The sequence below is a fragment of the Lagenorhynchus albirostris genome, chromosome 5 (assembly GCF_949774975.1).
Source record: "Lagenorhynchus albirostris chromosome 5, mLagAlb1.1, whole genome shotgun sequence".
In the NCBI taxonomy this organism is placed as follows: domain Eukaryota; kingdom Metazoa; phylum Chordata; class Mammalia; order Artiodactyla; family Delphinidae; genus Lagenorhynchus; species Lagenorhynchus albirostris.
In genome coordinates this window covers 145,194,540-145,217,795 of record NC_083099.1, presented here as the reverse complement: position 1 = coordinate 145,217,795, position 23,256 = coordinate 145,194,540, and the positions used below count along the sequence as shown (strand labels likewise).

Below are 23,256 nucleotides of genomic sequence, written 5' to 3'. Positions count from 1 at the left end.
GGGGCTTCTCAGTACACCATATTAGGAAGCATGTGTCAACACTGACCGTTGATTAAGGAGATGGCCACTTGTTTTCCCCACTGTAAAGTTAATATTTTTTTCTTTGTGGAAGAAAGTTTTTCTGTTTTAAATTTTTGCAATTTTATTTTATTTACTTTTTTATACAGCAGGTTCTTATTAGTCTTCAGTTTTATACACATCAGTGTATACATGTCAATCCCAATCACCCAATTCATCACACCACCATCCCCACCCCTGCTGCTGCTTTCCCCCCTTGATGTCCATACTTCTGTTCTCTACATCTGTGTCTCAACTTCTGCCCTGCAAACCGGTTCATCTGTACCATTTTTCTAGGTTCCACATACATGCGTTAATATACGATATTTGTTTTTCTCCTTCTGACTTACTTCACTCTGTATGACAGTCTCTAGATCCATCCACGTCTCAAAAAATGACCCAATTTCGTTCCTTTTTATGGCTGAGTAATATTCCATTGTATATATGTACCACATCTTCTTTATCCATTCGTCTGTTGATGGGCATTTAGGTTGCTTCCATGACCTGGCTATTGTAAATAGTGCTGCAATGAACATTGGGGTGCATGTGTCTTTTTGAATTATGGTTTTCTCTGGGTATACGACCAGTAGTGGGATTGCTGGGTCATACGGTAATTCTTAGTTTTTTAAGGAACCTCCATACTGTTCTCCATAGTGGCTGTATCAGTTTACATTCCCACCAACAGTGCAAGAGGGTTCCCTTTTCTTCACACCCTCTCCAGCATTTGTTTTTTGTAGATTTTCTGATGATGCCCATTCTAACTGGTGTGAGGTGATACCTCATTGTAGTTTTGATTTGCATTTCTCTAATAATTAGTGATGTTGAGCAGCTTTTCATGTGCTTCTTGGCCATCTGTACATCTTCTTTAGAGAAATGTCTATTTAGGTCTTCTGCCCATTTTTGGAGTGAGTTGTTTGTTTCTTTAATATTGAGCTGCATGAGCTGTTTATATATTTTGGAGATTAATCCTTTGTCCGTTGATTCATTTGCAAATATTTTCTCCCATTCTGAGGATTGTCTTTTCGTCTTGTTTATGGTTTCTTTTGCTGTGCAAAAGCTTTTAAGTTTCATTAGGTCCCATTTGTTTATTTTGTTTTTATGTCCATTACTCTAGGAGGTGGATTAAAAAAGGTGCTGTGATTTATGTCAAAGAGTGTTCTTCCTGTGTTTTTCTCTAAGAGTTTTATAGTGTCCGGTCTTACATTTAGGTCTCTAATCCATTTTGAGTTTATTTTTGTGTATGATGTTAGGGAGTGTTCTAATTTCATTCTTTTACATGTAGCTGTCCAGTTTTCCCAGCACCACTTATTGAAGAGACTGTCTTTTCTCCATTGTATATCCTTTCCTCCTTGTGATAGATTAGTTAACCATAGGTGCATGGGTTTATCTCTGGGCTTTCTATCCTGTTCCATTGATCTATGTTTCTGTTTTTGTGCCAGTACCATATTGTCTTGATGACTGTAGCTTTGTAGTATAGTCTGAAGTCAGGGAGTCTGATTCCTCCCCCTCCAATTTTTCCCTCAAGACTGCTTTGGCTATTCAGGATCTTTTGTGTCTCCATACCTATTTTAAGATTTTTTGTTCTAGTTCCATAAAAAATGCCATCGGTAATTTGTTAGGGATTGCATTGAATCTGTAGATTGCTTTGGGTAGTATAGTCATTTTCACAATATTGATTCTTCCAATCCAAGAACATGGTATATCTCTCCATCTGTTGGTATCATCTTTAATTTCTTTCATCAGTGTCTTACAGTTTTCTGCATACAGGTCTTTTGTCTCCCTAGGTAGGTTTATTCCTAGGTATTTTATTCTTTTTGTTGCAATGGTAAATGGGAATGTTTCCTTAATTTCTCTTTCAGATTTTTCATCATTAGTGTATAGGAATGCAAGAGATATCTGTGCATTAATTTTGTATCCTGCAACTTTACCAAATTCATTGATTAGCTCTAGTAGTTTTCTGGTGGCATTTTTAGGGTTCTTTTTTTTTTTTTTTTTTTTTGTGGTACGTGGGCCTCTCACTGTTGTGGCCTCTCCCATTGAGGAGCACAGGCTCCAGATGCGCAGGCTCAGCGGCCATGGCTCACAGGCCCAGCCACTCCGCGACATGTGGGATCTTCCCGGACCGGGGCACGAACCCGTGTCCCCTGCATCGGCAGGCGGACTCTCAACCACTGCGCCACCAGGGAAGCCCTAGGGTTCTTTATGTATAATATCATGTCATCTGCAAACAGTGACAGTTTTACTTCTTTTCCAATTTGTATTCCTTTTATTTCTTTTTCTTCTCTGATTGCCATGGCTAGGACTTCAAAAACTATGTTGAATAATAGTGGTGAGAGTGGACATCCTTGTCTCGTTCCTGATCTTAGAGGAAATGCTTTCAGTTTTTCACCATTGAGAATGATGTTTACTGTGGGTTTGTCATATATGGCCTTTATTATGTTGAGGTAGGTTTCCTCTATGTGCACTTTCTGTAGAGCTTTTTTTTTTTTTTTCGGTACGCGGGCCTCTCACTGTTGTGGCCTCTCCCGTTGCGGAGCACAGGCTCCGGACGCACAGGCTCAGCGGCCATGGCTCACAGGCCCAGCCACTCTGCGGCATGTGGGATCTTCCCGAACCGGGGCACGAACCCGCGTCCCCTGCATCGGCAGGTGGACTCCCAACCACTGCGCCACCAGGGAAGCCCCCTGTAGAGTTTTTATCATAAATGGGTGTTGAATTTTGTCAAAAGATTTTTCTGCATCTATTGAGATGATCATATGGTTTTTATTCTTCAATTTGTTAATATGGTGTATCACACTGATTGATTTGCGTATGTTGAAGAATCCTTGCATCCCTGGGATAAATCCCACTTGATCATGGTGTATGATCCTTTGAATGTGTTGTTGGATTCTGTTTGCTAGTATTTTGTTGAGAATTTTTGCATCTATATTCATCAATGCTCTTGGTCTGTAATTTTCTTTTTTTGTAGTATCTTTGTCTGGTTTTCATATCAGGGAGATGGTGGCCTCATAGAATGAGTATGGGAGTGTGCCTTCCTCTGCAATTTTTTGGAAGAGTTTGAGAAGGGTGGGTGTTAGCTGTTCTCTAAATGTTTGATAGAATTCACCTGTGAAGCCATCTGGTCCTGGACTTTTGTTTGTTGAAAGATTTTTAATCACAGTTTCAATTTCATTACTTGTGATTGGTCTGTTCATATTTTCTATTTCTTCCTGGTTCAGTCTTGGAAGGTTATACCTCTCTAAGAATTTGTCCATTTCTTCCAGGTTGTCCATTTTATTGGCATAGAGTTGCTTGTAGTCTCTTAGGATGCTTTCTATTTCTGCGGTGTCTGTTGTAACTTCTCCTTTTTCATTTCTGATTTTATGATTTGAGTCCTCTCCCTCTTTTTCTTGATGAGTCTGGCTAATGGTTTATCAATTTTGTTTATCTTCTTAAAGAACCAGGTTTTAGTTTTATTGATCTTTGCTATTGTTTTCTTTGTTTCTATTTCATTTATTTCTGCTCTGATCTTTACAATTTCTTTCCTTCTGCTAACTTTGGGTTTTGTTTGTTCTTCTTTCTCTAGTTCCTTTAGGTGTAAGGTTAGTTAGTTTTTTTGAGATTTTTCTTGTTTCTGGAGATAGGCTTGTATAGCTATAAAATTCCCTCTTAGAACTGCTTTTGCTGCATCCCAAAGGTTTTGGATTGTCGTGTTTTCATTGTCGTTTGTCTCTAGGTATTTTTTGATTTCCCGTTTGATTTCTTCATGATCTCTTGGTTATTTAGTAACATACTGTTTAGCCTCCATGTGTTTGTGTTTTTTACATTTTTTCCCTGTAATTCATTTCTAATCTCATAACATTGTGGTCAGAAAAGATGCTTGATATGATTTCAATTTTCTTAAATATACTGAGGCTTGATTTGTGACCCAAGATGTGATCTATCCTGGAGAATGTTCCGTGCGCGCTTGAGAAGAAAGTGTAATCTGCTGTTTTTGGATGGAATGTGCTATAAATATCAATTAAATCTGTTTGGTCTGTTGTGTCATTTAAAGCTTCTGTTTCCTTATTTATTTTCATTTTGGATGATCGGTCCATTGGTGTAAGTGAGGTGTTAAAGTCCCCCACTATTATTGTGTTACAGTTGATTTTCTCTTTTATAGCTGTTAGCAGTTGCCTTATGTATTGAGGTGCTCCTTTGTTGGGTGCATATATATTTATAATTGTTATATCTTCTTCTTGGATTGATTCCTTGATCATTATGTAGTGTCCTTCCTTGTCTCTTGTAACATTCTTTATTTTAAAGTCTATTTTATCTGACATGAGTACTGCTACTCCAGCTTTCTTTTGATTTCCATTTGCATGGAATATCTTTTTCCATCCCCTCACTTTCAGTCTGTATGTGTCCCCAGGTCTGAAGTGCATCTCTTATAAACAGCATATAGATGAGTCTTGTTTTTGTATCCATTCAGCAAGCCTGTGTCTTTTGGTTAGAGCATTTAATCCATTCACGTTTAAGGTAATTATCGATATGTATGTTCCTGTGACCATTTTCTTAATTGTTTTCAGTTTGTTTTTGTAGGTCCTTTTCTTCTCTTGTGTTTCCCACTTAGAGAAGTTCCTTTAACATTTGTTGTAGAGCTGGTTTGGTGGTGCTGAATTCTCTTAGCTTTTGCTTGTCTGTAAAGCTTCTGATTTCTCCATCGAATCTAAATGAGATCCTTGCCGGGTAGAGTAATCTTGGTTGTAGGTTCTTCCCTTTCCTCACTTTAAGTATATCATGCCACTCCCTTCTGGCTTGTAGAGTTTCTGCTGAGAAATCAGCTGTTAACCTTATGGGAGTTGCCTTGTATGTTATTTGTCGTTTTTCCCTTGCTGCTTTCAATAATTTTTCCTTGTCTTTAATTTCTGCCAATTTGATTACTATGTGTCTCGGCATGTTTCTCCTTGGGTTTATACTGTATGGGACTCTCTGCACTTCCTGGACTTGAGTAGCTATTTCCATTCCCGTGTTAGGGAAGTTTCTGACTCTAATGTCTTCAGATATTTCCTCGGGTCCTTTCTCTCTCTCTTCTCCTTCTGGGACCCCTATAATGCGAATGTTGTTGCGTTTAATGTTGTCCCAGAGGTCTCTTAGGCTGTCTTCATTTCTTTTCATCTTTTTTCTTTATTCTGTTCTGCAGCAGTGAATTCCACCATTCTGTCTTCCAGGTCACTTATCTGTTCTTCTGCCTCAGTTATTCTGCTATTGATTCCTTCTAGTGTAATTTTCATTTCAGTTATTGTATTGTTCTTCTCTGTTTGTTTGTTCTTTAATTCTTCTAGGTCTTTGTTAAACATTTCTTGCATCTTCTCGATCTTTGCCTCCATTCTTTTTCCGAGGTCCTGGATCATCTTCACTATCATTATTCTGAATTCTTTTTCTGGAAGGTTGCCTATCTCCACTTCATTTAGTCGTTTTTCTGGGGTTTTATCTTGTTCCTTCCTCTGGTACATAGTCCTCTGCCTTTTCATCTTGTCTGTCTTTCTGTGTATGTGGTTTTTGTTCCACAGGCTGCAGGATTGTAGTTCTTCTTGCTTCTCCTGTCTGCCCTCTCGAGGAGATAATTTTAAACTATGTAAATATCCTGTTTCTCATCATACTTCTACCCATTCGTTTTAGCACCTGATGATGATTCTTGCTTGCATTAGTTGTTCATATAACGATTGCAAAATTGTCAGTCCTTTCATATGTATTAGTTGGTGTTCTATTAAAAACTTTTCTTTGCCCCTGTTTACTTATTTGCTTATTTGTTAGTGTGGACTCATGGATTCTCATGCTACTGATTTTTTTTTCTTGTGTTAAAATACATGTAACATAAAATTTACTATCTTAGCCATTTTTAAGTGTGCAGTCCAGTGGTGTTAAATACATTCACATTCACATTGTTGTGCAACCATCACCACCACCCATCCCCATAACTCTTTTCATCTTGTAAAACAGATACCCATTGAACAATAACTCCCATTTCCCCACTCTTCCCAGCCCCTGGCAACCACTATTCTATTTTCTGTCGCTATGATTTTGACTACTCTAAGTACCATGTGTAAGTGGAATCATATAATATTTGTCTTTTTGTGTCTGGCTTATTTCGCTGAGAGTAATATCCTCAAGGTTCATGCATGTTATAGCAGGTATTATTAGTACTTCATTCCATTTAAAAGCCGAATAATATTCCATTGTATGGATGAACCATATTTTGCTTATCTGTTCATCTATGATCGACCCTTAGGTTGCTTCCACATTTTAGCCATTGTGAGTAATGCTACTGTGAATAGCATTTAAATCCCCTGGAAGTCACTTCCGCCAGAAGGGCAGGGGCTGGAACAGTTGGGGGCAGGTGCAACAGCCGTGGCCTCCTGCCTCTCTGCCTGCTCCTCTGTGAGCAGAAGCATCGTTCAGAGCCGATTCCCAGTTTTTGGAGGACAGGGTCCTTTTTGCCCACCCTAGGTCCTGCAAGATGCTCCAGGGACACACGCACAGCTGCCTCCTGGGTCCTGGGGTGGGGGATGGGTAGCTGTTCCTGTGCTAAGAGCTGAGAGCAGTTTAACCCTCCAAACCTTCCCCTGGAAGTTGCAAGCCTTCAGCAGACTGCAGACTTCCAGAATAGTTACATTGGGCACATTCTGCCAGTGCAGTAGTTGCCCAGGCGGGAGAGGGGTTCCCGGGGCTGCCGGCTCTGCCATCCATCCAGGAGCCTCTCCAGTTGATTTTGATATTGATCTTATAGCTAGACAATCTGTTAAACTTAAAAAAATTAATACACTTTGTCTTATAGAGCAGTTTTAGGTTTACAGAAAGATGGCACAGGGAGTTCCTGTTCAGCCATTTCGCTCCCCCTCCCACCCCATTTCCCTTGTTATTAATATCTTGCATTAATTTGGTACTTTTTAAATACAATTGATGAGCCAATGTTGATACATTATTATCATCCAAAGTCCATAGTTTACGTTCAGATTCACTCTTTGTGTTGTACGTTCCATGGGTTTTGACACATGTATACAACATGTGTCCATCATTAATTACTCTATCATGCAGAATAGTTTCACTGCTCTTAAAATCCTCCATGATCCGCCTATTCATCCTCCCCCCTCACCCATCCCCTGGGAACCACTCCAGTATGTCATATGGTTAGAATCATACAGTCTGTAGCCTTTTCAGACTGGCTTCTTTTTTTTTTTTTTTTTTTTATCTTTTTATTTTATTTTATTTTATTGAAGTATAGTTGATTTACAATGTTGTGTTAGTTTCAGGTGTATAGCAAAGTACATCAGTTATACATATAACCACTCTTCTAGACATTTTTTCCATATAGTCCATTACAGAGTATTGAGTAGAGTTCCCTGTGCTATACGGGAGGTCCTTATTATTTATCTATTTTATATATAGTAGTGTGTATATGTCCATCCCAATCTCCCACTTTATCCCTCCCCCCATTTCCCCGCTGGTAACCGTAAGTTTGTTGTATACATCTGTGACTCTATTTCTGTTTTGTAAATAAATTCATTTGTACTATTGTTTTAGATTCCACATATAAGCGATATCATATATTTGTCTTTCTCTGTCTGACTTACTTCACTCAGTGTGACAATCTCTAGTTGCATCCGTATTGCTGCAAATGGCGTTATTTCTGAAACGCTGTTTCCCTTTGCAGCTCTCTTCTCTCTGGCCCTTGCAGTCTGACTGCCTTGGAATCCCTGGACTCTGAACCCTGTCTCCTTAACTCAGGGAATTGACCAGGCTCTGCCTGGATACCCCGCTCCTGCACCACAGCCTGGAAGTGCTCTCAAGGTGGTTAGCTGGGCAATCAAAGAGCTCACGTAGTTTATTTCCAGCCTCTTGGGGATCACCGATTATTCCCTGATGCCCAGTGTCTTGAAAACCATTGTTTCATATTTTCTGTCTGGGTTTCCTTGTCCTATTTCAGGTGGAAGGATAAATCAGGTTGCATTTACTCCATCCTAGAAGCAGAAATCTCTGTTCATTTTTTTTCCACCTTCTTTCTGTGTTTCATTTTGGGTAATTTCTATGTCTTCTAATTAACTAATTTTTCTTTCAATGTCTAATCAGCCATTAATCACATCCAGTGTGTTTTTCACCTCCAACATTGCAGTTTCCAGAATTTTAGGAGTATGTACATAAAAATAGAGACAGATGGATGTGGAGGTGTGCTGTGTGAGATACACCTGTAAGTTTAATGCCCTTGTCCACTTACGCTGCGTCATTTCTGAGTCAGCGTTGATTGATTTTGCTCTTCACTATGGGTTATATTTTCCTGTTTCCTTGCATCTGGTAATTCTATTAAACTTTTATTTGCAAACAATTACAGACTTACAGGAATTTGCATGTACCCTTAACAAGTTTTCCCCAGTGATGGTATCTTATACAACTATAGTGCAATATACAAAGCAGGATATGGACACAGTACAATCCACAGACCCCACCTACTTTGTTTCAACAGTTTCACGTGTATCCCTTTGTACGTCTACAGTTACATGCAGTTTTATCATACATGTAGATTTGTGTACCCACCACCACAGTCAGGATGCGACCTGTCCCATCACCACAACGCTCCTCTGTGTCACCACTTCTAGTCACATCACCTCTCTCCCCTTTCCTTCCCTGCCCCTATTCCCACCCTGCAAAGCACTGATCTGGCCTCCGTCTCCATAATTTCGTCATTTTGAAAATGTTATGTGAATGGAATGACAGTATGTAACCCTGTGAGATGCACTCTTTTTTCACTTGGCAAAAGGCCCTTGAGACCCGTCCAGGTGTTGCTCTATCACTAGTTCCTTCCTTCTCACAGCTGAGGAGTGTTCTGAGGTGTGGACTGGCCTGAGTTGGCTTAACCTTTCACCTACTGAAGAACATCTAGGTTGCGTCCAGTTTGGGGCTGTTACAAGTAAAGCTGCTGTGAACATGCATGTGCACACTTTTGTGCGGACACAGTCCTCATTTTACTGGAATAGAATACCCAGCAGCGTGTGCTGAGTCCCACGGGAAATGTATGTTCAGTTTCTTAAGACACAGCCCCACTGTGTTCCAGGGCAGCTGCCCCCTTTACGTCCCCACGAGCACTGGGTGAGATCCGGCTTCTCTGCGCCCTGTGCCCCCGCTGGTTCCCGTTTCAGCCCTTTTGCGTTCCCACGAGCACTGGGTGAGATCCGGCTTCTCTGCGCCCTGTGCCCCCGCTGGTTCCCGTTTCAGCCCCTTTGCGTTCCCACGAGCACTGGGTGAGATCCGGCTTCTCTGCGCCCTGTGCCCTCGCTGGTCCCGTTTCAGCCCCTTTGCGTTCCCACGAGCACTGGGTGAGATCCGGCTTCTCTGCGCCCTGTGCCCCCGCTGGTTCCCGTTTCAGCATTTCTTCCAGGTGCGATGGAGTTGGACAGCTTGTGTTTATTGGCATCATTATATCCTCTTCAGTGAAATTTCTCTCCATGCCCTTTGCTCACTTTATAACTGGATCGTACCACTTACCATTGAGGTGTTGTGTTTTTTTTTGCGGTACGCGGGCCTCTCACTGCTGTGGCCTCTCCCGTTGCGGAGCACAGGCTCCGGACGCGCAGGCTCAGCGGCCATGGCTCACGGGCCCAGCCGCTCGGTGGCATGTGGGATCTTCCTGGACCAGGGCACGAACCCGTGTCCCCTGCATCGGCAGGCGGACTCTCAACCACTGCGCCACCAGTGAAGCCCACCATTGAGCTTTGAGAGTTGTTTGTATGTTACAAATATGGGTCCTCTGTCAGATATGTGGTCTGCAAGGATTTTCTCCCTCTCTGTGGCTTGTCTTTTCATCCTGTTAACAGGGGCTTCAGCAGAGCAAAATTTTTACATTTTTAGGAAGTTCAATTTGTTGGTTTTTTTTTTTCTTTTATCGATTGATTGTGCTTTTTGTCTAAGAACCCTTTACCAAGCCATAGGTCCCAAAGATTTTCTCCTGTGTTCTTCTAAAGGTTTTACAGTTTACATTTAAATACTAATCCATTTTGAGTTCATTTTATATAGGGTGTGAGGTTTAGGTGAAGGTTCATTCCTTCGCTTGTGGACGTCCAATTGCTCCAGCACCAGACTGTCCCTCCTGCAGCCAGTGGCCTCCCCCCCCCCCAGGGTACTGCTCGTCTCAGTGCCCCCTGCCCCACCCTCAGGCACCGGCGGGCTGGACATCCTCCTCAGCACCCCTCAGAAGGCCGCCTGCATGCTTCTCCAGCCTTCATGCCCTGTGCCCACCGCCCGGGCCTGCCCCAACACGACCCGCGGAGAGGTGGGCCTCCCTGTGCCCCTCCTCGCTCCAGCCCCTCTGAGGCCATGGCCAGGCCCCTTCGGTCCTCCTAGCCTCACATTTTGCTCCTTTGAGGAGGAAGCAGGAGGAGTTTGAAGCCAGAGGCTCTGCTGGTCTTTTCAAGCTTGGCTTGTTGCTTATTAAAAAGGAGAAGCCAAGAAGAGCAGAGGGGTGCCTTCCAGGACAAGGGGGAGCCTGGAGCAGCACCCTGAGGAGGCAGCTGGGGGTGAAGGTGGCGCCCAGGACACGGGGTCCCCAGGTGGCAAAGGCCCTGGCACCCCACAGGTGGAAGCAGGGGCTCAGCAGCAGACCCGGGCCAGTCCCACATTTTCCAGCCAACACCTTGGCTCTACAGACTGGGGTGGAAGGACACACGGCTGAGATGGGCGAGGGCCTGAGATTCCAGTCAGACTCATTTGAAGAAATTAAGGCCGTGGCATTAGGTGATCTGGCTTCACGGCTGCTCCCACAGGCCCTGGGTCAGCCTCATCTGACCTGGCCTCCTGGGCCGGGGAGAAGTCCAGGCGCCCGTGTCTCCAGCCTGGCCCAGGGCCTGTGCAAAGGCCCCTTGACATCGTTCCCGGGCCACGAAGGAGCTGCCAGGCTGAGCTGCCTTGGGCAGGGTCATGGCTCCAAGCCCTAGAGCTCAATTTTCTCAGAGACGTGGAAATTCTGAGTGAGGGGCCAGGTGGGCGGTCCTAGCGCTGCCCTCAGTGCCCCAGAGCTCCCGCGCTGGCTCCCGAGGAGCCAGTCTGTTTCTCCACCTCGCATGGTAACACTGCTTCCAAGGTGGGCTGAGGGTCCAGGGACGTGAGTAGAACCCCGGCCACAGGAGGCCCCAAGAAACCGGGAGCTGTGGTCTTGATCGCGTGTGCCCGGTAAGGCTCATAGCGAGTACTTTGGGAGGGGAAGGGCCTGCAAAGGCTCTGGGTCCTGGAAGGTTCGGGACCAGCCGGGGCGGGGCCCCCAGGCTTCTGACAGCTTTGCGGGTGGGGGAGCAAGCGCACCGGGGCCTTCTGCCCACGCCCGCGCACCTGCTCGGGGGTGCGTCCGTCGTCCGCATACACCCGGGGGTCAGCTACGAGCTTCACAAGCACCTCCACGGCTTCCAGGTGGCCCCCGAAGGCCGCTCGGTACAGCGGCGTCCGGCCGAAGGCGCCCTGCTGGACGCGCTCACTGAGCACGGCCCGCCCGGACGAGGCGCGGCCCCCAGTCCTCGCCCGGCGCCCACCTTGCTGTTGCGACTGGCGCCCTGCTCGGTTAGCAGCTGGATGGCCAGGGACTGCCCGCCCGCCGTCGCTGTCCTCGAAGTCCACGAGGGCCAGGCGCCGCTGCAGCCGCCGCGCCGCCCGCGCCACGTCGCAGCTCACGCCCTCGCGGTTCAGCAGCGCGTCCACCTGCGCCGGGCGGCGGTCAGCGGCGCTGCGAGCTCAGGGCCCGCCGCCCCGCCGCCCACCTCCCGCAGGACCGCCTGGATTTCGCCCAGGTTCCCGTCGAAGGCCGCCTCCAGCAGGCGCGCCTCCAACAGGCGCGCCCCGCGCTGCCGCTCCTCCTGCCGCCGCCGCTTCTTCCCACTGCCGCCGGGCCGCCTCTGGCTCCCGCCGCAACAGGGCCACGAAGGCCGGCGGGCGGCCCAGTGCGGTCACCGCCCCAGCCCTGGGCCCCCAACCCTGGGTCCGGGCCCCGGAGCCCAGCAGTTCCCGCCCCCGAGCCCTCCTTCCCCGCCCCAGACTGGCTTCTTTCACTTAGTAATATGCATGTAAAGTTTCTTCATATCTTCATGTACCAGTTTGTTTATCCATTGCCTATTGAAGGACATCTTGGTTGCTTCCAAGTTTTAGCATTATGAATAAACCTGCTATAATTACTCCTGTGCAGGTTTTTGTGTGGACATGTTTTCAGCTCATTTCAGTAAATACCAAAGAGCATATGGTTGGCTCATATGGTAAGAATATATTAGTTTTGTAAGAAACCACCAAACTGTCTTCCAAAGCGGCTGCACCATTCTGCGTTCACACCAGCAGTGATGAGGGTTCCTGTTGCTCCACAGCCTCGCCAGCATTTGGTGCTGTCAGTGTTCCGGGTTTTGGCCATTCCGATAGGTGTGTAGTGATATCTCATTGTTTTAATTTGTGACTTCCTAATGATGTATAATGCTGAACATCTTTTCATGTATCTATTTGCCATGTGTATATCTTTGGTGAGGTGTGTATTCAGATCTTTTGCACATTTTAAATTTGGGTTGTTGTCTTATTGTTGAGTTTTAGAAGTACCTTGTATATTTTAAATAGCAACCCTTTGTCAGCCATGTATTTTACAAAGATTTTCTCTCAGTCTGTGGCAAGCTCAGATCTGGCTGCTCTCCGCTCAAAAGCCAATACTTGAGAGGCAAGTGTTGTAAGAAAGGAAAGGTTGCTTTAATCAGAAGGCTGGCAATGTGGGGAGAAGGTGGGTTCATGTCCCCCGAATCAACTCCAGAGATTCTGCTCAGCCCTGACAGGTTTTAAAGGGGAAAAGGGGAAAGAATCTCAGTGAACCATCAAGGCAGGAGGTCAAGCTCTGTGTCCTCTCCTTGCGTGCAGGCTGGCTGACTCCTCATGAGCTTTCTTCAGATGTTGTCTTGCCCACACGGCCTGCCTGCAGGATTGCTAAGGGGGCTGCTGGGGGCAGACAGCTAGTCACTCTTTAACTGCTCAGTTCTTAATTCCTACTTCTTTTCGTCTAGGGAAAGGACCGACAGGTTAGGCAAGGCATGGTGTGCATTCAGTAGAGCGTGAGTCAGGAGTTAGGTTAAATGTCACCTAGTGACCTCATTTCTGTAAGGTTTGAGGGCAACAGAAATGGGCAAACAGGAAAGGGGCAAAAGAGCTCCTTACATTTTCATTCTGTCGACAATGTCTTCTGCAGAGCCGGAGTTTTTCATTTTAATGAAGTACAGCCTATCAGTGTTTTCTTTCATAGATTGTGATTGGAGTGTTATATCTAAAAAGTTTTCACCAAACCCAAGATCGCCTAGAGTTTCTCCTATGTTATGTTCTAGGAGTTTTATAGTCTTGTGTTTTACATGAAAAGACAAAAATCTGTGATTCATTCTGAGTTAATTTTTGTGAATGGTGTAAGGTCTGTATCTAGATTTATTTATGTTTTATGTGCTGTTCGGTGTTCCATTACCATTTGTCAGAGACTCTCCTTTCTCCATTGGATTGCCTTTGCTCCTTTGCCAATGGTTACTTGACAGTATTTGTGTGGGTCTGTTTCTGGGCTCTCTATTCTCCATTGATCTATCTGTGTATTCTTTCACTGATACCACACAGTCCTGATGACCGTAGCTTTACAGTAAGTCTTGAAGTCGGGTAGTGTCAGTTTTCCAACTTTATTCCCCTTAAATAGTGTGTTTTCTATTCTGTTTCTTTTGCCTCTGCATAAAACTTTGGAATCTGTTGATATCTATGAAATGATTTGCTGAAATTTTGATTGAGATTGTGTTGCATATATAGATCAAGTTGGGAAGATCTTTTGATTCTTTTATCATAATTTTATAGTTTCCCTCTTATAGATCTTGTATATATATTTTTAGATTTATACCTAAGTACTTAAAATTTTTTTTGGTGCTAACATAATTGGTATTGTGATTTTAATTTCAGAATCTAATTGTTCATTTCTGGTAGGAAAACAGTTATCTTTTGTACATTAACCTTCTATCCTGCAACGTTGCTGTAATTGCTCAGTAGTTCCAGGAGTTTTTTGGTCGGTTCTTTGGGATTTTCTACATAGATAACCATGTAATCTGTGAACAAAGACAGTTTTATTTCTTCTTCCCCAATATGTATACCTTTTATTTCCTTGTCTTATCTTATTGCATTAGCTAGGACTCCCAGTATGAAGTTGAATACAAGTGGTGAGGGTAGACATTCTTGTTCCTGATTCAGCAGGAAAGCGTCTAGTTTTTCTCGCCATTAAGTATGATGTTAGCTGTGGGTTTTTTGTGGCTGCTCTTTTTCAAGTTGAGGAACTTCCCCTCTGTTCCTAGTTTGCTGAAAGTTTTTTTTTTTTTAATCATGAATAGGTGTTAGATTTTGTCAAATATTTCTTCTACAGCTATTGATATGATCATGTGATTTTTTTTTTCTTCTTTAGAAAAGAAGTTGATTTGATAGATTGCATTAATTGATTTTTGAATGTTCAACCAGCCTTTCATACCTGGGATAGATCCCACTTGTTTGTGATATGTAATTCTTCTTATACATTGTTGGATTTGATTTGCTAATATTTTATTGAGGACTTTTTATATCTGTGCTACTGAGAGATATTTATCCCTAGTTTTCCTTTCTCATAATGTCTTTGTCTGTTTTTGGTATGCTGTCCTCATCGAATGAGTTAGGCAAAATTCCCTCTGTTTCTGTTCTTTGGAAGAGATTGTAGAGTTGGTACAATTTCTTCCTTAGATGTTTGGTAGAATTCACCAGCGAATCCATCTGGGTAACTCTTTTTATTCTAATTAATTGCTGGTAGATTCTTTTGGGTTTTCTCTGTAGACAGTCATATCACTTGTAAATGACATATTTTTCCTTTCAATCCATAGGCCTATAGTTTATTTTCTTGTCTCATTGCCCTGGCTAAGACTTCAGTATTCTGCTTAGCAGAAGTGGTAATAGTGCCATCTTTGTCATATTTCCTGATTTTAAAGGGGAATGCTTCTAATATTTCTCCATTAAGAATGACATTTGGGAATTCCCTGGTGGTCCAGTGGTTAGGACTCTGCACTTCCACTGCTGGGGGCCTGGGTTCAGTCCCTGGTCAGGGAACTAAGGTCCCACAAGCTGTGTGATGTGGATGAAAAAAAAAAAAAGAATGACATCTCCTGTAGGTTTTTGGTAATTATCCCTTTTCAGGTTAACAAAGCTCTGTTCTCTTCCTAGTTTGCTAAGTTGTTTTTTCTCTCTGTTGTGAATAGGTGTTGTATTTTAGCAAATGATTTTTCTATCTCTATTGAGATGATTATACATTCATCTCCTTTATCTGTTAATATTGTAGATAATTATTGTAGATTTTTCTAATGTTAAAACACCTTTGCATTTCTGGATAAACCTCACTTAGTATTGGTATATCTCTACTGTATGTAGTTTCCAATATTTAATTTAGAGTTTTGCATCTGTGCCCATTAATGAACAGCCTGAAATTTTTACCATATCGTTCTTGTCTGGTTTGTTGAGAAGCTTATGCTGAGTTCCCAAAATGAACTAGGGAAAGTGTTCCTTCCTCTTTCTATTTCCTAGGAGAGTTTGTGTAAGGTTAGAATGATTGTTCTTGATAATTTAGTAGAATTCACTTACAAAATGTCTAGACTTGGAGTTCTTTTTCTGGGCAAAGTTTATGCTTTTTACGTATATCTTTAGTAGTTGTAGGACTATTCAGGCTCTTTATTCTTGAGGCAGTTTCAATACGTTAATTTTCTGAGTAATTTTTACACATTGTCTAAGTTTTCAAATGTATTGCATGAATTTTTCTTATCTTCTCTTTACTCTTTAATTTCCACTAAAGCTATAGTCATACCGCTCTTTCTGTTGCTAATGTTGTTTGTTTGTACTTCCATTCTTTGTATTAACATGTCTTGCTGAGTTGGTGGCTTAAAACAGCACACGTGTATCACCTCGCAGTTTCTGTGGGTCAGGAGTCCAGGCGTGGCTGAGCTGGGCCCTCTGCTTCGGGATTTCCGCGGGTTGCAGTCAGGATGCTGGCCAGGGCTGGGGCCTTACCTGAGCATTGACTGAGGGCTGCCCCAGGCGTGTGTGGTTGTTGGCAGGTTTCCATCCCTTGCGGATTGTCAGCCTCAGGCCCCATTTCCTTGATGACCGTTGGCTGGAGCCGCCCTTAGTTTCCTGCCACGTGGGCTTCTGTATGGCGGCTCCATGAGAACCAGCAAGGGAGGGACAGTAGAGCCAGGGAGTCTGTCTGCCAGCCAAGTGGGAGCTGGAAGCAGCGACCATCAGCTGTGCAGGGATCAGCTGGCTACAAACAGGACAAGGGGCTGCTGCTCGAGAGGGATGACACAGGCTGGGTGCCTGGAGGCCAGTGAGCGTCATGGGGGGCGGATCACCCTAAAGGCTGTATTCATACCTTCACCTCTAGTCCTTTCAGAGAACCAGGTCTTCTTTGGAAGTACCAGGTAGACCTGCGATGGATCTTCTTTGTCCTCTGAATGTATTTCCTCTCTCATTTTTTGTTTATTTTAAAATTTTCGTTTATGTGATTTACTCAAGCCTGTGTCACTGACCTTGTTTTCGGTGATATCGATCCTGTTTGTAGCTGCTTCTAATGTGGGTTCGTCCCTGAGGTTTTCCTCTCCTTAATTTCTTCTTTTCACTGCCACTTTGTTCCCCTCCTGTGGCCTGTAATCGCTGCTTCTTCGACCTTGTATCTCCTCCCTGAACTGTTTGTTTTTACGTATTTTTAAGGAAGACCATGCTCGTTCTTTTGAGGCCGTAGAGTGGGGGGAATGGGGGTAGCAGGTAAGTTGCTGTTTTGCTGCACTGTTCATTGGGCATGTTCATCCTGCTGTGTTCCAGGGAGACCCTCGAGCGGGGCCTGCAGTTCTGTCGGCAGAAGCAGAGGCCTGATGGCTCCTGGGAAGGGTGAGTGATGCCTGTGGGTGCAGATGCGTGTGGGGTGCTTGTGCTGCCCAGGGGTTTCTGGACATGTTCCTGGTGGGCCTTGCTCCTTTCTGAATGCCCAGCCTCCCCCGGTGGTGACTGCTCAGCGTGCTGCTCAGGTAGTGTGGCTGAGGGCGTTGGAAGGGCGCGGTGGCCTGGTGGCTCTACCCCTCCTCTGGCTTTGGATCCGTTCTCACCCGGCTTTGGATCCAGCACATGGAGCCGCCCACGGAGGCCAGGTTGGGTAGGTCTGCCTTAGTGCTGAGGCCTTGTGGATGCTTTTCCTGAAGACAGCTGCAGCCCCCCGTACACCCCCATGCTGGAGGGAGACCCTGCGCCCGCTGTGAACGAGGACTCAGGGGCCGGGCGCTGTCCCCTTCTTCCTCCAGCTCCTGGGGGGTGTGCTTCACCTACGGCACCTACTTTGGGCTGGAAGCCTTCGCCTGCATGGGGCACACTTACCGCGACGGGTGAGTGTGGACATTCCCACCTTGGCGGGATGGGGGTCTTCTCAGCATGACACTCTGCTGGGGGTGTTTCTCCCTTTGTTGTTTGATTTTGGGCGTGTTCTTAAATGTTTTTAAACTGTGAGATAAGATCAGGATACCAGAAAATGTATGAGCCACTGTGCCTCACTGCTCTGCGCAGCCTCCGGGCTCTTGTGGGGGAGGGAAGCCTCTGGCCCTCTGCCCTCCCCCAGCTAACCTGCCCATACCCAAGCCCCACACCCAAGTACGAGCTGGAGCAGCCCGAGGCCAGGACACTGGCTGAGAGAAGGGAGGAGGCCTCGGGTCAGCTGTCTCCAGACACCTCCCCGAGGGCTGCTTTGCTGGTGGGTCACGTCCAGGAGGCCATCTGCAGATGCACGGCATCTCCCTTTACCTTCCAACAGCCCTGCGGTGCCAGCGCCTCTGTCCCCCTTCACGTCCCACGGTGGGCTGGGCCTGAGTGCGGGGCCCACGCATCCCTCTCTGTGACCCTGAGGGGCCTGGCCAGGGCGAGAAGGGGGGCAGGGACTTCGCCCGGCATGATGGTGTCTCGTGTCTTGCTGGTCTCTGCAGGGCTGCCTGTGCAGAGGTCTCCCAGGCCTGCGACTTCCTGCTGTCCCGACAGATGGCAGATGGAGGCTGGGGGGAGGACTTCGAGTCCTGTGAGCAGCGGCGCTACGTGCAGAGCGCCCGGTCCCAGATCCACAACACGTGCTGGGCCCTGATGGGGCTGATGGCCGTCAGGTGGGCGCGACGAGGCCTCTCCCAGAGCCGCGGGGCTGGGCGAAGGAAGGGCGGTGAGCCGGCAGCCTGGGCGGGCACGGCAGCTGAGCTCCGAGTGCAGCAGTGGGAGGATGCGAGGCCTGCGGGGCCCCCTCAACAGGCTCCCAGGGTGAGGTGGCAGGTCCTGCAAAGAGGCCCCCCAACAGGAACAGCCAGGGGAGCAGGGCCGTCAGCAGCGTGAGGTGTGGCAGCACCTGCTCTATGTCCGCAGCCGGTCCTAAGCCACACACGTGCTCAGGCACGTGTGCACAACACACACACGCAGATGTGTGCACGCAGACGTGCACACGGTGTCCCAGTCTGTGCTGCCCTGTTGGGTTTGGGGCCCCTAGGAAATCTCCCCAAAGCCCCCTCAAAGGAAGGCCAGGTAGTGTGGGCAGGAGCGGGCAGGCTGAGCTCTGTCCTGAGCCATCGAGCCTTCTGGTGTCTCATCAGGCCGGGACGAGCAAGCTTAGCACATGTGGCTTCGGCGGCCCTCAGAGGGCCCTGAAGACCAGTGGCCGGGTGGACAGAAGAGCAGCCCCTCGTGGCAGGGACTGCTCGCCCGGCCACGCGTGGGCTGCCCTCCTGCCTGCTCGCCTCTGCCCCGGTGGCGTTTGCTGCTCCTCGGGGTGTCTGGTGGGCTGACTGTTACTGGTGGGTCTGGCAGTTCGGGTCTCTCTGTCATCGTGCAGCGTTTCACATCCTTGTCCCTGCGCTTGGCTGCGTGAGGGTGAGGACGCAGGTCTGTCTGCAGCCAGAGGGGGGCTCGTGCAGAGTGGTGGTGGGAGTGTTCAGTGCCCGTCTCCCTGCAGGCACCCTGACGTAGTGGCCCTGGAGAGAGGAGTCAGCTACCTGCTTGGAAAGCAGCTGCCCAATGGCGACTGGCCCCAGGTACGAGTGGGAGCGCACCTGGCCCCACGTCCTTCATGGGGCCGCGGGTGGGCTTTCACCTCGGGGATCTGAGAGTCACAAACACCACCGGTGAGTGGCCTGTGTTGGAAGCAGGTCTGTGATGGTGGCGGGGCCTGAAGGCCTGGGCCGTTTGCAGCTGAAGCACTGGCTTGGTGGCAGGGCTGGTGGCGTCGGGGAAGGAGCTGGCGGGGGAGAAGCCCACGGGCCAGGACACCCTTGGGCTGATCCTGACAGCCCCTCACTCAGAAGGAAGTGTGGAAGGGCATGGGGTCACGAGGTCACGTGAGGCTGGCCCCGCCTTGGATGAGTCCGGGGTTGGTGGGGCTGCGAGGGGCTGGTGGCCCGGGCTGGAGGGTTTGTTGCAGGGCCTGGGGTCCGAGAGCTGGGGTGGTGGTAGGCCCCGCCTGCTGAGGTCAGCCGGCCAGCCCTCCAGCCAGGGTCCCGGTTCAGGGAGCTGTCCAGCCACCTGGTGGAGACGTTGTGTTCATTCCCTGTGTCCTTTCAGGACAACATCGCTGGGGTCTTCAACAAGTCCTGTGCCATCAGCTACACGAGCTACAGAAACGTCTTCCCCATCTGGGCCCTTGGGCGCTTCTCCCGCCTGCACCCCGAGAGCGCCCTCGCCGGCCACCCTTGAGAGCACGTCTGGTCATGTGAGTTCCAGGCGAGGCTGGGGCATCTCAGAGGGGCCGAGGCAGCCCCCTCCCTGCCCGCTTCGGCGGAAGCACTGAGCCTGGGCCTGTGGCACGGGCAGGGCTGGTGCCTTCAGACTTGATTTTCAGCATAGCGTTAGTTCTGAGAACAGTTGGTCGAGCTCGGGAGAGGGAAGGAACAGGGTGAGCCGTGAGGGTGGGTAAAGCACAGTGCGCTGCGTGGTACCGCCTGGCATGGTACGTGTCCCCTCTGTGGGCGCGGGGCTGGGAAGGCTTTCCTGACCAGTGACTGAGTCCTCAGGAGCGGAGCAGCTGTGCCTCGTCCGCGTCCTGCCTCGGGCCCTCGAGGACCGGCTCTTCCTGTCTCTGTCTCTGGCTGAGGGATGGGACAGCCGCCTGGAACGGCCTGGCAGGAGAGGCTGGGCCTGCCTGTTCACCGTGGCGGCTCAGGCTCAGTGAGGATCGGGGACCAGACGCCGCAGGCCGGCCTGCCCCGGGTCTCGAGCTCGCCAGCGCCGCGTCATGGCTCAGCTGCCCCGTGGGGCGCCAGCATCGCTACCTCAGAGGTGGCAGTCGTCTTGTAGTGACAGATGGGAGGCCGAGCGTGAGGAAGGGTGAGGGGTTAATGGCCACGCAGCAGTGGGACCCTGATGTGTGTTGGGGACACCCCTCGCCCCCCTTTGTGCTCCAAGCTGCAGGGAGGGTCACATTTCCAGGGTGCTGCCTCTCAGGTGGCGAGCCTCTGAATTCCCCTCTGGCTTCTAAACCCGTCTGGCTTAGCGTGTGTGGACTTGGGGCTCAGGATGGAAAATCCAAACCCTGGAATTGCCTCTGACCTACGAGGATGAGCAGGAGTGTGGCTGTGAGGGTCACTGAGAGCGTCAATGAGGGTCAAACCCAGGCCTGGTGTCGCCCCAGGGGCCCACCTGCTTCTCGTCCCCCCCAGGGCCTTCTCCTTCTGCTGTTCCTCTGTGCCTCTCCCTGTCTGACGGCTGCCCTGGCTGCACGGCCCCAGTGCACCACCCTCCCTCTGACAGCCAGAGAGACGCCTGGGTGCCCCCCTGCTCCCGCCATCCCTGCCCAGACCCTTAGGGTGCTCTCCGAGGTTTGCACCACGTGGCCTTGCTTCCGCAGCTCTCGTGGCCCCCGAGCGCTCTCCCTGACTCTGCCCGGGGCTCGCCTGCGTCCAGCCTTTGCCTGAGCTGCCCCCCACTGCCCTCCTGCCCCAGGTGGTGCTCTATCTGCTCTGAGCCCCGCAGGGCCTGGGCGCGTGTACACGCTGGCAGGTCCTGCTGGCTCCACCGGCTGCCACACTGTGGAACGTAGCGGGTGTTCAGCTGGTACTAGTTGGATGTCAGCACTTGCCCCAGACGTTTTTAAACTAGGGTTTATTTTGCTGAGGAAGCTGCGCTGGGCCCCTTTGAGATCTGTCAGGGTTGCTCTTGCACCAGCAGCGCAGACGGTGATTTCCAACGGTCTGCTTCTTGCAGCGGTCACTGCCCAGCCATGATCAGATCACTGGACGAAACATAAAGCTTCCGGGAAAGAAATGAAAATCAACTGTTACACTGAAACATTATGGAAGGTCACCTATCTTACCAGCTACCTTAATACACAGACATTTGAGCCCCTTAGGCAGAGGCTTGTCGTGCATGTGTTTTGTTTCATCCTGGAAACCGTCATAGATTGGGGTCCCTCGTGCCCCATGTTGGACCACCACCCCTCAGTCTCAGGGAACAAGAGAAATTGTTCCAAGATAAGCAGGATGCACCTCTAGTTATTTGAAGGGAAAATATTTGCCTCAACCTGATTAAAAGTCAAGTTATCTGTCCTGGGAGAATGGTTAACGTGTCTTGAATTCAAGTTGTTTTATTTTTGGTTATCAGGAGCAAGTTTTGAATGTTGTGCTGGGAAGCTTTCTCTGGAGCCAGGTTAGCTTTCGTTGTTCAGCAGGATGTAAACTTCAGATCTGACCCTTTGAGGGATTCTCTAACTGGAAATGCTTAACTCACAATGGAAACTTATCTCCAAGAAAATACTTTCCTTACTGAACATAACCAATGTTGATGTGTAGATTTAAATTTTATTCAGACAATAAAAATGTTTGAACAATTGATACAATCAACTGTTGCTTCCTCATTCTTCTCTCAACTCTCAGCAACTAATTATAGGTTAATTGGTCAGCTTGATTTATTTTCATCTCTCCATCTGCAATGTAAAGTTTTATTTATAAGGTTAGAAACACAAGACAAGGGGACACAAAGGCAAGAAAGTTAGAGGGGACTGGCAGGGATGTCACACGTGAGGTACCTGCCAGGGCCTTGATTCTCTTGCTGTTGTTGGCCTCCAAAGTCAGTGCTCAGCTTTCTCACTGATTGTGGGAAGGGGGCGTCTGGGCTGCGCCTCTCCACAAGGCGTCTGGTCACAGCAGAATTCACAAGAACCGCCCTCGCAAGTGGCAGCCGTAGGAAGCTGAAGACACAGCTCCGAAGAGCTCGGTAAACTTACTAGGGGCACTGGGGCAGCATGTCTTGCCCTTGGGCTCCCCTCAAAGACATGTGCCTGGCATTTTCACTTGGAATTTCTGGTGCTGTTTTGAAAACCCTCTTTCCTCACTCAGGATTAGGGTGATAGCGATAACTTCAGAGTTACTTGTTTTCTTCAGGGAAAATAATTCAACCAATAGTTTCTACTATTATTGGTATGTGACTTGCAGCTTTCCTCCCAGGGCAGTGGTGCCCCAGGGGCCATTTGAGACCCGTGCTGCACATGGTGGAGGACAGCTGCTTTGGTGGCTTTAGGCAGCCTCTGATGCCTGTCCCACGGCCAGGCCTCTTGTGCAGGATGCAGCGAGCCTGAGACCTCGTGTTCCCTGATGCCCCTGGTTCTTGGGAAGGTAGGGGAGCAGGGCTTGCCCTAGGGCCCTCTAGGAATAGGTGAGCATTGAAGTGGCCTGACGGTGGCCAGAAGACTTAAAACATCAAACAGAGCTTCAGTGGCCTGTTGGATAATACTGAGTGGTCCAACACGTGTCATCTGAGACCTAGAAAAGCAGGAGGGAGGGTGGAAGGCAGGCAGAAAAACATTGGAAGAAACCATGGCTGAAATTTTCCCAAATACAAGACGTGTAAGCCCACAGATCCATGAACCTCAGCAGACAGACCAAAAACCCCACCAAAACCCACTTCAAGGCTCATGATAATCTGATGAAGACCAAGGATGAATAAATCTTAAAAGCAAACGAAACAGGCATGTTATGTACTGGTGAGCAAAGACAAGGATGACAAGCGACTTCTCATCAGGAACAGACATGCCGGAATGACGTCTTCAAAGTGTTGAAACTTAAATTCCATATTCAAAGAAAACAGAAATGAAGGCAGAGTGGACCTTTTCCAGACAAACCAGCGCTGAAGGAATCGTCAGCAGCCTTG

The 23,256-nt window shown here is 48.0% G+C and overlaps 1 protein-coding gene across 4 annotated transcripts in view; it reads left to right on the top strand.

Moving 5' to 3' along the window:
• Positions 1 to 21,940, top strand: part of LSS (lanosterol synthase) — a 47,266-nt gene extending 25,326 nt beyond the window's left edge. For all 4 annotated transcript variants that reach the window (XM_060151116.1, XM_060151114.1, XM_060151113.1 and 1 more), the window contains 5 exons: positions 16,924 to 16,989; positions 17,397 to 17,477; positions 18,069 to 18,239; positions 19,073 to 19,151; positions 19,678 to 21,940. In XM_060151116.1, coding sequence (XP_060007099.1) covers positions 16,924 to 16,989; positions 17,397 to 17,477; positions 18,069 to 18,239; positions 19,073 to 19,151; positions 19,678 to 19,809 — 529 coding nt within the window. In that variant the 3' untranslated portion in view covers positions 19,810 to 21,940. The remainder of the gene's footprint in view (positions 1 to 16,923; positions 16,990 to 17,396; positions 17,478 to 18,068; positions 18,240 to 19,072; positions 19,152 to 19,677) is intronic.
• Positions 21,941 to 23,256: the final 1,316 nt, after the last annotated feature.